Here is a 15,742-nt window from a genome sequence, read left to right as displayed (position 1 = left end):
AATTGTGCGTCGCCCCATGGACCTCCCGATGCATTGCCATTAATTGGAAGGTTGGTTATCCTCCCACAATGGATGGAAGAAATGTCAAGTTATGTATCACTAGATACACTAGACACAGTAGTATTTATTACTAGACTAAGGGTATACTGTGCAACTTTCATAAAGTATGGATACCTTATATGGAATACAGTATGACAAAGGGTGTCTTTATTGAAAACATGCCCATGTCAGGGGAGATAACTATTTAGGAAATCCCTAGCTGCTGGGCTGCTCATTCCTCAGTCCTGGCCTATTGTGTGTAGATAAAAAGAGCTACAGTACTATTACACATATGATATTAATGATTTTATTTAGGGTGTACTGTTTCTGTGTGTTAATGTGTGTGTGTGTTTTTACAACACTTTTGTTTTCAAACCTTTCCTTGAGACATAAAAAAAGATGGGGAGAGAGTTGAGTTTTTGACTAGACTGATGGGGGTTGGGCGTGCAGGTGGCTCGGGCTGGCTGAAATGTAATAAATACAATCAAAAGTCTTTGTACTTTATTTGTAAGAGTTGTTTGTTTGTTAGGCTGTTGGTTCAAGGTGCAGCACAATATTGATTATTGAATTACCATTGATCTAGTTCAGTCTTATCAATCACTTCAACATATTTAATAAGGATCTCTTACCTAGCTTGATGACTGGTCATTTTTGCTTTCTTTATGTTGTTCTAAATAGAGATGGCTAGAAAGGGCAATGGGTCATATTAGATTGTGCAGAAATGCAGGACATTTGCTTTATATGCCCCCAAAAATGGGAGGACCCCCAAACCCCCCACCAAGTTATTCCCCCCCACTTCTAACACCAAAGTTGCGTCCCTGGTTTTGGTTGAGAGACTTTTGACACCAAGTTCTGTCATGTAAAACCAAAGTGCATCATGTTAGGGCAGCAATGCCTGCTGGTTTGGGCTTGGGCTTTGCAATTTCTCCTCCATCAGCTCCTCCATCTTCTCCAACCACACTGTCCTCTTTCCATCCTCCTTGCCACAGACCCTCTATCCAGTGGACAACACTGTCATCCCAGTCTCCAGGGAGCAGCAGTAAGAGGTAGCCCACCCCGATGATAGCTGCTGCAGCCACTCTGACCTGGCTGAGCTGGGGGGCTGCAGCGACATAGAAATCCACTGCTGCAGAGAGATACAGTAGGGGGTCAGGTATAGTGGAATGCTGTTTGAGGTTCCCACAATGACTTCAGGAAAACCTGTATGAAGATCTCTCACGACACCGTTGTTTAGCTTGATTTATCGTTTGGAGTTTTATAAGCAGATAAATATCATTGTTCTTTCTGTACCTGAATTAGCTGGGATGCTCAGTAACATTCCAAGAGAAATAAGGGAGGGGTAGGCAAGCACACTTCCTAGATTCACCAAGACATTGAAAGCTGATGGTGAGAGAGGAGGGACAAGAGTGAAGGAAATGTTAAAATCAGAGTTATTCAAATGAACTAATTTAATATCTGGACGTGTAGGCCGTCATTGTAAATATGAATTTGTTCTTAGCTGACTTGCCTAGTTAAATAAAAACAGAATATCTCTACAGAAATTAGCGGGGGAGTGTTACCGAGGAGCAGAGAGGCCATCACGCACAATGCGTCCCAGGGGATGTACTGGATTGGAGGCCAGTACTCCACATGTGTGAGGTAGAGTATCACACACACCCAGGAGTGGAGGACACAGCAGCATAGCCCCACACAGGACAGCAGAACACTGGCCGTACCCGGTTGCACCTCTCCCACTCGCTTTCTAAACAACACCTTGAAGAATAAAAACATACGTAAATACTTTGTGCTTATGTCTGCCCACCACAACAGTTAAGATTTTGATTTATGAAGGAGACCTAAAGACAAACCCTAGCTATTTTTAAACGTTTTCTGTTGAAAAACAATACAGTTGAAGTCAGAAGTTTACATATACCTTAGCCAAATACATTTAAACTCAGTTTTTCACAATTCCTGACATTTAATCTGAGTAAAAATTCCCTGTCTTCGGTCAGTGGGGATCACCGCTTTATTTTAAGAATGTGAAATGTCAGAATAATAGTAGAGAGAATGATTTATTTCAGCTTTTATTTCTTTCATCACATTCCCAGTGGGTCAGAAGTTTACATACACTCAATTAGTATTTGGTACAACATGATGCTGCCACCCCCCCACTTCACGGTTGGGATGTTGTTCTTCGGCTTGCAAGCCTCCCCTTTTTTCCTCCATACATAACAATGGTCATTATGGCCAAACAGTTCTATATTTGTTTCATCAGACCAGAGGACATTTCTCTAAAAAGTACAATCTTTGTCCCCGTGTGCAGTTGCAAACCGTAGGCTGGATTTCTTATGGCGGTTTTGGAGCAGTGGCCTCTGAGCAGCCTTTCAGGTTATGTCGATACAGGGCTCGTTTTACTGTGGATATAGATATTTTTGTACCTGTTTCCTCCAGCATCTTCACAAGGTCCTTTACTGTTGTTCTGGGATTGATTTTCACTTTTCTCACCAAAGTACGTTCATCTCTAGGAGACAGAACATGTCTCCTTCCTGAGCAGTATGACGGCTGCATGGTCCCATGGTGTTTATACTTGCGTGCTATTGTTTGTACAGATGAACGTGGTACCTTCAGGCGTTTGGAAATTGCTTCCAATGATGAACCAGACTTGTGGATGTCTACAAGTTTTTTTTTGAGGTCTTGGCTGATTTCCGTAGACTTTCCCATGATGTCAAGCAAAGAGTCAAGAGGCACTGAGTTTGAAGGTAGGCCTTGAAATACATCCACAGGTGCACCTCCAATTGTCTCAAATTATGTAAATTAGCCTATCAGAAGCTTCTAAAGCCATGACATCATTTCTGGAATATTCCAAGCTGTAATAAAGACATGGTCAATTTAGTGTATGCAAAACTTCTGACCCACTGGAATTGTGATACTGTGAGTTATAAGTGAAATAATCTGTCTGTAAACAATTGCTGAAAAAGTGACTTGTGTCATGCACAAAGTAGATGTCCTAACCGACTTGCCAAAACTATAGTTTGTTAACAAGAAATTTGTGGAGTGGTTGAAAAACTAGTTTTAATGACTCCAACCTAAGTGTATGTAAACTTCCGACTTCATCTGTATATACAGTAACGTAGACACACTTAAGGGTAAAAAAACATGTTTGCGCTAAATAGTGTTTTTTCGACACAACTGCAAACTTCAAGGCGTTGGCCAATGAAGGAGTTGGTCTGATGGTGCCCTCTGATGTCATCAGCCTCCCTGCTTGCTTGCGGGAGCAACAGAGAATACAAGCGGAAAGGTCCGCCTCGTGCCATGTCATAAGGACACCTGGACCACCTAATGAGATGTGCCTTTTGTTAAGTAAATAATGCGATTAATGAAGTGAAACAGAGAATTGAGTAGGACTTTAATGCCGATGACCTTGTACAGGGCAGTGGTTGAAGCTGAGCCTACTGCCAGGGCCACCCCTGTGATTGAGTCGCTATGGAAACCATCAGCATACGCCATCATGACGATTCCTGTGATGGAGAGAATTACAGCCACTATCTGATAGAGAAAAAAGACACAGGAAGACATCACAGCTCAACACTAATGACAAGGAACACTTTGATTTGCCCAGCCATGAACATCACCTTTTAAAGGTTAGGGACACATTAATCAATTGACTCAAACTCATCAAAGTCAAACCCCACATACGTAGTTGGTCAACAATTACCATGTGAGAGCTTGGCTGGGGTGCATTCAGTTCGGTTGAACATCTGCTACATTGTGTGACGGTTTGTACTGAACGACCCGTTTCCCGCACCGTTCTTTAACAGCCTTTTGAGGTGTGTTTGCCCTCCGGTTGGTAACACTTGACTTGGATAGTCCATTTGTAGATGCTCTACAGACTACTGTATCTACAGACTCTACAGTAACATTTCAACTGTCTATGTACTAACCCAAACGCTAGCTCTAACCCTAACCTTAACCCTTACCCTAACCTTAACCCTTACCCTAAACTTAACCCTTACCCTAAACCGTATTCTAAACCTAAACATAACCATAGTCTTAGCAAACAGTTGCTGATCAACAGATAGTTTGTTGACAGTATGACCATCTGTAGACCATCTACTATGGAAAAATCCGGACTATCCAAATAAAGTGTGACCCTCCTGTTTGGTGGGGGGGTGTGGCCTGATCAATATGGGTTTGACCATTATACATCTCAAAACTTGTGCAGCACACCATACACAATCGCTCTCTGGGCTGCCATAATCACAACGTTCCTCAACTGGTCGTTCAATACAGTACCGTTTCCTTTGAATTAAACGACAAGCACCGCTCTCAAGGGAAATCTATACATTTGAGAATTTTTTTATGGAAGCTTTGATGTGAGTATCTGGATGCTTAAATGAGTACCTACATGGGTAGATGCTTTGTGTTGCACTGTCCATCCACCCCCTTCCCCCTTTATCCAGCACTAACAGAGGAGTTCTTACCCGTACACCCATGAACCGGTCGTTGAGTCCGATCCAGGACAGGAGGAAGATGAAGCCCTGGCTACAGCAGAGAATGGCGCTAGCGTCTCCCGCTGAGATGCGACAAAGAGCCAGCAGGTACAGGTAGCCTGAGAGACTCCACAGCACGGAGAACGGTGCTGCACCCTTCAGGAGCACTCTCACTGTCATGTCCTCCTCCACCAGGAAGCCACTGCACTGCCTGGGACACAGGAAGACAGAGGCAGGCGCCTGGTGACCTGGTCAACCTCTCTACCAATCCTCTGGATAAACAGCAGGGTTGTTTTTAAGATGTTTGTTTAGCTGCTAACCTCATGCAGATTAAAGCACAAAGCAGCTTGTCTTAAATATATTGTCTGATACAGAGGGTTTGTGGCAATAGGTTTTCTATATTCCCTAAAAAGAAAACCATTCATTTAGTCATTTTACAAATCTAAAGTTACTGTAAATCCTTATATTACACTCTATCCAAAATAGAGAGTCAATCTAGATGAGTGTAATAACAAAAATGATCATCACTTCCTGCCACACATAGCCCTGTCAACCTTCTCTCAACCTGAAATGGGCCCAACACCTGCTTGTCAGAGGACTCTTTAGCTGTTGTTTCACCTGAAGCAGGCTGTGGGCCACTGTCTCTGCTCTGCCCCTAGCAGGTGTCCCAGGTAGTAGAGGGGAAAGAGGAGGAGGTTCCATGTACTGCAGAACCAAATAGTGAAGAAGGGGGCATGGAGCTGCTCCAGAGACTGCTTGGCACTGTGTGTTCCCACTGCCCACGCCAGGGCCACACAGCACCCAAGGACCAGCCCCCACACAGCTCGACACATGGCTCTCAGCGGGCAGCGGGCACAGCGGCTCTTACTGTCCTCTCTCTTCTCCACACACTCTTCTGCCTGGTCTCCACCCTTCCCCCCATCCTGCCCATCTTCAGCCGCGGGCTGGGGTCCCCTCTGTCTTTCAGCATGCTCTATATGGCAAAGGAAAAAAAACAATAACATAATTGATGCATAAAGATATAATTCTCATATGGGAAAGGGTAATAGAAGAATATAGCCCATATTACAATTTTACTCCCAAGTTGCCTATTTTTGGTGGATCTTCAAGATATCATCGAATTATTCCCACAACCTGAGGTGTCAGTGCTTTTCTCATACTGAAGAAATATACAGTTGAAGTCAGAAGTTTACATACACCTTAGCCAAATACATTTAAACTCAGTTTTTCACAATTCCTGACATTTAATCCTAGTAAAAAATCCTTGTCTTAGGTCAGTTAGGATCACCACTTTATTTTAAGAAAGTGAAATGTCAGAATAATATTAGAGGGAATCATTTATACATCTACAGGTACACCTCCAATTGACTCAAATGATGTCAATTAGCTTATCAGAAGCTTCTAAAGCCATGACATCATTTTCTGGAATTTTCCAAGCTGTTTAAAGGCATGGTCAACTTAGTGTATGTAAACTTCTGACCCACTGGAATTGTGATACAGTAGATTATAAGTGAAAAAATCTGTCTGTAAACAATTGTTGGAAAAATGACTTGCACGCAAGTAGATGCAGTAGATGCAAGTAGATGTCCTAACCGACTTGCCAAAACTATAGTTTGTGAACAAGAAATGTGTGGAGTGGTTGAAATACGAGTTTTAATGTATCCAACGTAAGTGTATGTAAACTTCCGACTTCAACTGTATATGACATTATCTACAAGCACCGAAATGGATAGATAATATCTTAATATGCAGTATTACATGTCACTGTGATTTGTCACACCTGACCTACACATAAATGAATGCACATAATGTTAGATTTATGCCTAAAACTATAAGAAAGCTCTGAAATATACTTACCCTGTGGAGTGGGCAGCAGAAAGACAGCAGGACCCGTGATGGGCGAGGGAGACACTTTGGCTGTTTGTTTTTTCATGGCCATCTCCAGTGCCGGCTCTTCTCTGGACACTGAGTCCTTCTACAGCCATGGGCTCTGGGTGGTAAGCCTTTGATGTGTATGGAGAATTAAGTTGCTTAAACTCAGCCAACCCAGAATGACCTGTGATTACTATGATTACTCCCCCTGCTCACATACCATCTAATACCAGGAGGTTGCTTGAAGCCACTAACAGAACTGCAAACAACGTGTGTTTAGTGAGACGTGTTTACATATTGCCCTCTGAAATGTGTGTTAGTGACGTGGAATACTGTATACCTGTCATTTTTCATTGCAGTAAAGCGTTGACATATTTACGTGGTTTTGGTGTGTCGGATGTAGAGAACACTATAAACTGGGTGGTTTGAGCCCTGAATGCTGATTGGCTGACAGCCGTAGTATATCAGACATTTTTACTGGGTGGTTCGAGCCCAGGAATGCTGATTGTCAACATTGCCAAGCTGTGGTATATTAGACAGTATACCACCAGTATACAACATTTATTTTTACTGCTCTAATTACATTGGTAAGCAGTTTATAATAGCAGTAAGGCACCTCTGGGGTTTGTGGTATATGGCCAATATACCACGGTTAAGGGCTGTATCAAGGCATTGTGTTGTGCATAAGAACTGCCCTTAGCCATGGTACATTGGCCATGTACCACACCTCTCCAGGCCTTATTGCTTAATTATAAAACATGTTTTGCTATGAAGACGTGACGTTACCTGATGCCAGTTCAGCACCATGGACAGTTCCCCTCAATGCACTGCAGTGAATGGATGAATACCCAGTCTTAGAAGTGTATGAGTTGTTTTTATTTGGTTCAATGACTTATCAGTCCAAAACATACATACATACATACCACAGAAAAACACAATTCTTTGAATATGATAAACTGAGTACTACCGGACTCCCTGTTTGATGGAGTAGTTTAGGTGAGTTTTATCCGCAAACCAATAAACCCCTTTATAGTGAATGTGTTCATTAACCCCCCTTGGTTTTATGTGAGAAGTACAGAGTGAATGGTTAATTAAGCTACGTTTGAAATGATGTGACTCATACGCATGGCTGGATATCTACATTACAGTACAGGTACTACAGGCTCACATTGACAAAACCACTAAAATACAACACTAAAATGCCCGTAATAGTGAGAGATATCAACATCATATAAAGCTGTTATCATTTTTTATTGATAGTTCTTCCTATGAGGTATTCCAGTTTCTTCTTTGCTTTGGTCATCAGCCTTTCAATCTGGACAGCCATCAACAGCTTTGCTCTATTGAACTTTGCAGTCCCTCCTTCCTCGTCTTTCTTCTGCTGGGGGAATGTACTCAGCCTCAAGGGTAACATGCGTTCTGGGGATTCACAAAACACATACAATAAATATGGCTGCTGGGTGACTGTCACAGATGACTACAGTGAATGATGGCACATGAACTGAGGCAGTGAACTCTTGTGCTGAAGTAATGTCATAATTAGAATCATTCGATTCAGTCACGGGATCATCTGATCTACAGTTGTTTGAACTTCATTGAAATACAACCGCAGGTGCCTTTATGCCAGCACTATTCCAATACTGGTGATAGTAATGGCAAAGCCTGCCCTCTATATAAAGACCAGAGTTCAACAGCCCTCCAATGAACGGGCACTTCACATCAAATGTATCTCTACTGTACGTTAGGGTCTATAAGTCTGACGGATAGAAGCTCACCTTTACTCTCCCACCGGGAGACCTCTGCAGGTCATAAAGGAAACACGAAAATAGCACAAGGTCACAAGGCAGTTCAAAATGACTTTAAAATGTGCATAACACAGACTATGTTTCATTAGAGCTGAACACTGCGGTGTATGCCACTAATATGTATTTAAAAATGATATCCTATAATGTTTTACTCACACATCTGCTCGTGTAATGGGGTTGATTTTGTAGAAGGGAAAAGAGTTGATGGATTACATTAGTAACATTGAATAGCAACCTTAAATGAGTAGAGAGAGAGACATTGCACCCTCATCACATCAGTTCTGCTTTGACAGTTTGTTAGATATGGTAAATCCTATTATTAATTAGGTGACACTATTACTTTACCTTGGGGTTTGGGGTTCATGAGGATCAAGGGGAGCTCCACCTGTACGTCACTGGCTGTGAGACCTCCCAACAAGCTGAATGGGAGTGAAGAACATCATTGGTTAGCATTTAATATTGTCCTCAATTTCAATGTAAAACATGGCATTGGCTTACAGGCAAACATGTATTTAATCTAAGACTTACCCTCCTGAAGACACCATCAAGTTGACCTTGATTTTGTAGGAGACCAAGATTCCCAACACTTCTTTATCCATACCGTCTCTCATACTGATGAGGAGAAAGGAGAAGACAGAGATGGACTCAGGTTGTTTGTGTCTAGATTTGAATGTGAAAATAATGTAGACTGCCACTCACATAGTGTTGGAGGCTAGGTTTGTGTCCTCATCCTTCAGTCTGCCGTCCAGCGCCAGACCGCGCTTCTCCTTGTTGTCGGCCAGTAGGGGGATGATGGTGAGGGATTTATCAAATGTGCTATTGGCATCTATTGTCTCTCTGTAAGAGAAGGTTGGAGATGTTAGTGGATCAGGAGAAGAGCACTTCTTAGAAGATGATGAGGAGAGGGTTGGTTTCTGTCTACTCACCCAAACTCTTGACAAAGTACGGTTTTGGTGTATTTGTCCGCGGAGTAGAGCACCACATCTGTAGTCTGGTCAACTGGAGGAAAGAGCCCACTGTTATAAACTTAAGTATAGTATTTTAGTTCTACCATTCAGAGTCAGCGGTGATAGACTTACCTGTGACTTTAATTTTTGTCACTGTTTTGGTGGTTTCATTCTTGACTTTGACGTTGACATTGATCGGATCTCCATGGTAATAGAGCTGATATCAATATAAGAAAAACAATTCACTGTTTGCAACCCCTTTTTGTCATGTATTCTAATATAGCTGCTACAGTATATGCGCTGTAGAAGCCGGTGAGGATTTCTGTTTAACTCACCTCCTTATCCAGAGAGGCCTCCAGGTGGACAGGCTTGTCAGACATCATGAAGCTCTTGCAGATGTCAGCCTTGGGACCAGGAGCACCAGTTGCATCTGGAGCAAACTGGATCTTACGGACGATCAGACGGGCAGTGTCTCTACAAGGATGGAGGGAGGGAGGGAGGGAGGGAGGGAGGGAGGGAGGGAGGGAGGGAGGGAGGGAGGGAAAAAGTGTCAGAAAGAAACAATTGTTTTTACATGTAGATGTAGAATTTCCATGTCTTATTGTGTAAAGTATTTCAATAAAAGAAGACAAGTATTTGGACAGCCACTCACTTCTTGTCAAGTTTCTCTTCTGGGTCTGCCACATCTGAAATGTAGGTCTTCACTTCAAAGTCCACACCGCAAGCCTAGGTATACACAAAAGGCCAATGTAAATATCATGAATCATTGAATATAATATATCTGTGGTAAAAAATATATATATATATAAATATCAAGGCAAGTGCCTACCTTTCCAGCATCATCTGGTCCTGGCTGGAGTGTGACAGAGCAGGGAAGGTTTACGGGAATGTCGAAAGTGAAGGCATGGCCCTGCTCTCCTGCCTTCTTGAGCAGGCAGTCATGCATGGGAGTGAGGGTGGGTTTGTGGTCAGCAGCAGGGTACAACTGGAGGTGCTTGAACCAGATGTCTTTCCTGAAGGACAGTCCAATGACATCCAGGTCCTCACGGCCATAACGGAAAGCACAGGCCAGCTGCACAAACACTAGAGACCAGGATAAACATTAGAGACCAGAACAAACACTAGAGACCAGGATAAACATTAGAGACCTGAATAAACACTAGAGACCAGGATAAACACTAGAGACCAGAGTAAACACTAGAGACCAGGATAAACACTAGAGACCAGGATAAACACTAGAGACCAGAGTAAACACTAGAGACTAGGATTAACATTAGAGACCAGGATAAATAATAGAGACCAGGATTAACATTAGAGACCAGGATAAACACTAGAGACCTGAATAATCACTAGAGACCAGGATAAACATTAGAGACCAGGATAAACACTAGAGACCAGAATAAACACTAGAGACCAGGATAAACATTAGAGACCTGAATAAACACTAGAGACCAGGATAAACATTAGAGACCAGGATAAACACTAGAGACCAGGATACACATTAGCCAGTGTATAGTCATTCTGCAGGACTACTAACATTAGTAACTTATCTGTAAAGAATAGTTTTGTAAAATAATGTGTACCTTTCTTGCCTCCAAGGTCTGCAGGATCAATTTTCACCACTCCCTCTGTAACAACGATGGGTAGAGATGTTAGAGATTTTCCCCCCAACACAAATGTCTAAACTTACGATACAGAAGTGCCAAGTGTAAAAGTAAGAGTTACCAATGGGGTCCACATTCTGAACATGGTCGACGTAGTCTCTCTTTCCCAGGTAAAGGGTAAGCTGAAGACAGGAAGAAAAAAATGGTCAAACAAAATGTTTCTGGAGCTCTATCACACTTATCACAAATAGGTGATGGTCGGTATTTCTATGGGGCAAGTATTAGAGAGACAGAAAAGGTTTTCACTTACTGCGCCATTCCCAGAGGTTTTCTTGTATACCCTGAGAAAATAGCAAACTAAACGGTCAGCAGTGTTTAAAACATTTCTCTGTCTTACTTTAGTGACCAAAGTGCCACATTCTGCAAGGATTAAACACTCAATGTTAATTTCAAGTAGTGAAAAAACAAAGGTTTATCAGAAGACAAATTATCAATCAACAGTCAATCAAATGTGCGAAGGTATGCAAATTATAATGACACAACCCGATATAAACATATTATTTATACAAAATGATGATAACTGACATGTTTTGTCCAAAATGCTTCCTAATCCTGAAAGTTTGGAGATGTGTTTGTCAGACCATACTGACGGCAGCAGGTATCAGCCAGGGTCGTACATTGTCTTACATGAGCAGATCTGAGGAATTAACCCTTGAGTGTAATATTACCTAACTGGCTGGATTTGACTCGGGCTGTAAGCCCCCCTGAATGAGTGACCATTCACCACGTAGTGCTTGTGGTATTCAAGGGCACTCAAGTCAAAGCTGCACCTTGCCTGCCTCTCTCTCGGATCCTGTTGAACTGACTGGAGCCCTCCTCTCAGTAGTCCTCAGGGAACCTATTATTAAGAGTGTATATAAAATAGAGGAATGTTGCTACCTCTCAGTAGAAAACGTTTGGAATTCTTCCCATGTGTGCTTCTAAAGCACAGTGAAGATGAGGAGGTGCATCTAAGGACATCTACTCTGTGACACCTTTGATAGTCAAAGTGTGATGTAGTGGGTGAGAGAACAGGTTCATTCAATAGATCCATCTGCCTCTGTGCTCTCACAGATTAAGGCTCTTTGGGGCATGGTGCAAACAGCCAATTACATTGGCCGAACAAACAAAACACAGTTTTACTAGTAACATAGTAATAGTAATATAGACCATGTACGACATTCAATAACATTGCAATGCTATCAACATGTAGTCGGATTGAAAATCAGGTGGGGGCTTACTTAGACATTTTTCAGCAATTTCAGGATTTTTTTCTGTGGAAGACAAAACAAAACAAAACAAAACGTGTGAGTTCATGAAAATGACAACAAGAAGTGAATCTCAATCACAATCAGGCATAACCCCTGATTCACCACTGAGTTACGGATGAAAGGATGCTGTATCTGTGTTGAGTGACAGGGAATAATCTGGTGGAATGAGATTACAGCATCACTGTTAGTTGTCCTGAGCCAAATCTTGGCTGGGGTTTAGCTTTTCAAAGTACTGCTGCTATTGACAACGCTCATCTAATAGACTGCAAGGGCACAGAGACCCTAACAGTAGCTAAACGTAACCTGGGCAGGATTTACAAGGTAGCACATTCTTCTGTAATACTCCATTCTAAACAGAGGGGTTTCATCCTCTCATCCCTGGTGGATTACGCATATTGACCAAGGTTTCCCAAAAGCATTTACAAGGTCACAGGGTCACAAGGTGTCTTATTTTCCTGAAACATTTACAGCGGATAGATGAAGATAATAAAATGAGATCGTAATAGTCTCAATACTCATAAAAGGAATAATAAGAATTTTCTCATTTTAGTCTAACCCGAAAAATAAGTTTAAATCCACTATTGACATTCCTCTTGTTTGTATTTTGGGACTGTTTCACTTTCAATCCTAAACAATGTTGCTGTCCATTTTCCAGATCTCAATACAAGACCGGTATTCAATCAATTACAGTGGATTCCTGGATAGTGCTTCCAGAAGTGTCCCAAATGGATACGCCATGCACAGGAGGTTGGTGGCATCTTAATTAGGGAGGATTGGCTCATTGTAATGGCCGGAGCGGAATGAGGGAAATGGCATCAAATGCATCAAACACATGGTTTGGTCCTCCCCTCAGCAACCTCCACAGACACCATGGTATTGATGACCATGGAGAGCGGCCTTCTTGAGTTGCATTTGGAAAGTGTTACAGGGACTACCTGTAGAGTTTACTGGTAGTAGTTGACTATATTTCAGTAGTAAGAAGTTAAGACTGGATTGTCAGCAGTCAGCTGTCTTTATCAGAGAGATCTGTTCCACAATGTAATAGCAGCACATTTCTCCTACAGATGGTAGACACTGCCAGTAGGCAACCAGACACTGCCAGTAGGCAACCAGACACTGCCAGTAGGCGTCCAGACACTGCCAGTAGGCAACCAGACACTGCCAGTAGGCAACCAGACACTGCCAGTAGGCAACCAGACACTGCCAGTAGGCGTCCAGACACTGCCAGTAGGCAACCAGACACTGCCAGTAGGCAACCAGACACTGCCAGTAGGCAACCAGACACTGCCAGTAGGCAACCAGACACTGCCAGTAGGCGTCCAGACACTGCCAGTAGGCAACCAGACACTGCCAGTAGGCAACCAGACACTGCCAGTAGGCGTCCAGACACTGCCAGTAGGCGACCAGACACTGCCAGTAGGCGACCAGACACTGCCAGTAGGCAACCAAACAATGCCAGTAGGCGACCAGACACTGCCAGTAGGCGACCAGACACTGCCAGTAGGCGACCAGACACTGCCAGTAGGCTACCAGACACTGCCAGTAGGCTACCAGACACTGCCAGTAGGCTACCAGACACTGCCAGTAGGCTACCAGACACTGCCAGTAGGCGACCAGACACTGCCAGTAGGCTACCAGACACTGCCAGTTGGCTACCAGAAACACTGCTAGTAGGCTACCGGACACTGTCAGTTGGCTACCAGAAACACTGCTAGTAGGCTACCGTGCACTGCTAGTTGGCTACCAGAAACACTGCCAGTAGGCTACTGGAAACTGCCAGTTGGCTACCAGAAACACTGCTAGTAGGCTACCGGACACTGCCAGTTGGCTCCCAGACACTGTCAGTAGACTACCAGAAACACTGCTAGTAGGCTACCAAACACTGCCAGTAGTCTACCGATCACTGCCAGTTGGCTACCGGACACTGCCAGCAGGCTACCAGACACTGCCAGTAGGCTACCAGACACTGCCAGTAGGCTACCAGACACTGCCAGTAGGCTACCGGACACTGCCAGTAGGCTACCGGACACTGCCAGTAGGCTACCAGACACTGTCAGTAGGCTACCGGACACTGCCAGTAGGCTACCGGACACTGCCAGTAAGCTACCAGACAATGCCAGTAGGCTACCAGACACTGCCAGTAGGCTACCAGACACTGCCAGTAGGCTACCAGACACTGCCAGTAGGCTACCAGACACTGCCAGTAAGCTACCAGACAATGCCAGTAGGCTACCAGACACTGCCAGTAGGCTACCAGACACTGCCAGTAGGCTACCAGACACTGCCAGTAGGCTACCAGGGATTTAACCCACTGCCATTTCCAGTATCAGATATCAATGAATTAGATTGAGTAGCTATATGCCTGAGTGTTGTACATTTTACTGCAATTACAGGAAGGATGCTATGTTACTTTTCTATCATTGACCTGAGTGACAAAAATAATCCTTACAATGTAATTCACTTAATACCTTTTACTATCCCCTACTAAATCTGACTGACATGGGTATTAACAGGCCAGACAGGAAAGACCTAAGTGTTTACGAAGTCAGGGTTGAGCTATTCCATGCTACAATAACATTTGAGGCTCCCAATTAGACAGTGCGTAATGTTCATTGAAGTGCAATAATTGGTTTGCTACAAGTTGAAACATGTACCAACTTATTTTCAACTATATTACAGCGGTTTAGACAGCATCAATACTGGTTTAAAGCCAGTTGAAAACTGTGTAGGCATTGAAAGTTTCAATTATTCTACCTATTTGCAGTTAGGACGTTTGTTATAATGTACTTCTGCTATTCACAGAGTAAGGCTTTGTCTCTTCTGTCATCTGTCTCCTTCTACAAAACTACAAAGCTGTGAAGCAAAAAGAATGGTGATGTCTTACCTTTCTTAAAGCTATCAGTGTTCCACTGACGTTCAAATCCCTAGTGTTCTGTGGTTAGAGTGCAGTCTCTGACTGTTGACATCACTCTTTATAGCCGGACCTCTGACCCCTCCCCCGACTTAACTTTCTTGTTTAAGATGCTGTTGTCTGTCTCTCAATCCAATTATTCAATAAGCAAACACCTTTTTTTTGACAACATATGGTTTAAAAATACCACAGCCAACTGATTTAAAACGTGCATTGCACAGTAAAGTACTCCCAGGGACAGAGACATGACCTTGATCTATGGTAAGTATAAAACAACAGTGATTCTCTAAAGCCTGTTGTTGGTCCCGTGGCTTACAGTATGCTGAACGTCTAATACTCACAGGGTTTTGCACTCTATAGGAAAGAGGCCTACCTTGGTAATTGGATACAATACTTTGTAAATTAACTAAACTTTTCACCTTTGAGTGTGAAAAAATCACAAGTTTGGGGTCACTTACAAATGTCCTTGTTTTTGAAAGAAAAGCACATAGTTTGTCCATTAAAACAACGTCAAAATGATCATAAATACAGTGTAGACATTGTTAATGTTGTAAATGACTACTGTAGATGGAAACGTCTGATTTTTAATGGAATGTCTACATAGGCGTACAGAGGCCCATTGTTAGCAACTATCACTCCTGTGTTCCAATGGCACGGTGTGTTAGCTAATCCAAGTAAAAAATTTTAAAAGGCTAAATTATCATTAGAAAACCCTTTTACAATTATGTTAGCACAGCTGAAAACTGTTGTGCTATTTAAAGAAGCAATAAAACTGGCCTTCTTTA

General features: G+C 42.8%; 2 protein-coding genes across 2 annotated transcripts; both read right to left on the bottom strand.

The window, feature by feature from the left end:
• Positions 1–408: 408 nt before the first annotated feature.
• LOC110510140 (putative thiamine transporter SLC35F3) lies at positions 409–6,452 on the bottom strand. The gene is made up of 7 exons (XM_021591489.2): positions 6,366–6,452; positions 5,127–5,481; positions 4,500–4,719; positions 3,439–3,564; positions 1,599–1,791; positions 1,330–1,419; positions 409–1,165 (listed from the first exon to the last, which is right to left on the bottom strand). The coding sequence occupies exons 1-7, from the start codon at positions 6,445–6,447 to the stop codon at positions 915–917; spliced, it is 1,317 nt and encodes a 438-aa protein (XP_021447164.1). The 5' UTR covers positions 6,448–6,452; the 3' UTR covers positions 409–914.
• Positions 6,453–7,234: 782 nt separating this feature from the next.
• LOC110510141 (arrestin-C-like) lies at positions 7,235–15,027 on the bottom strand. The gene is made up of 16 exons (XM_021591490.2): positions 14,931–15,027; positions 12,017–12,049; positions 11,047–11,077; positions 10,858–10,918; positions 10,716–10,760; positions 9,962–10,215; positions 9,785–9,858; positions 9,468–9,606; positions 9,265–9,349; positions 9,112–9,184; positions 8,885–9,022; positions 8,714–8,797; positions 8,531–8,604; positions 8,342–8,345; positions 8,156–8,179; positions 7,235–7,799 (listed from the first exon to the last, which is right to left on the bottom strand). Exons 2-15 carry the CDS (start codon positions 12,022–12,024, stop codon positions 8,158–8,160), a joined length of 1,092 nt encoding a protein of 363 aa, XP_021447165.2. The 5' UTR covers positions 12,025–12,049; positions 14,931–15,027; the 3' UTR covers positions 7,235–7,799; positions 8,156–8,157.
• Positions 15,028–15,742: the final 715 nt, after the last annotated feature.

This window comes from Oncorhynchus mykiss, chromosome Y (assembly GCF_013265735.2).
Source record: "Oncorhynchus mykiss isolate Arlee chromosome Y, USDA_OmykA_1.1, whole genome shotgun sequence".
Taxonomy (NCBI): domain Eukaryota; kingdom Metazoa; phylum Chordata; class Actinopteri; order Salmoniformes; family Salmonidae; genus Oncorhynchus; species Oncorhynchus mykiss.
The sequence above is the reverse complement of the archived record's forward strand: the minus strand, read 5'-3'. Positions and strand labels throughout refer to the sequence as shown.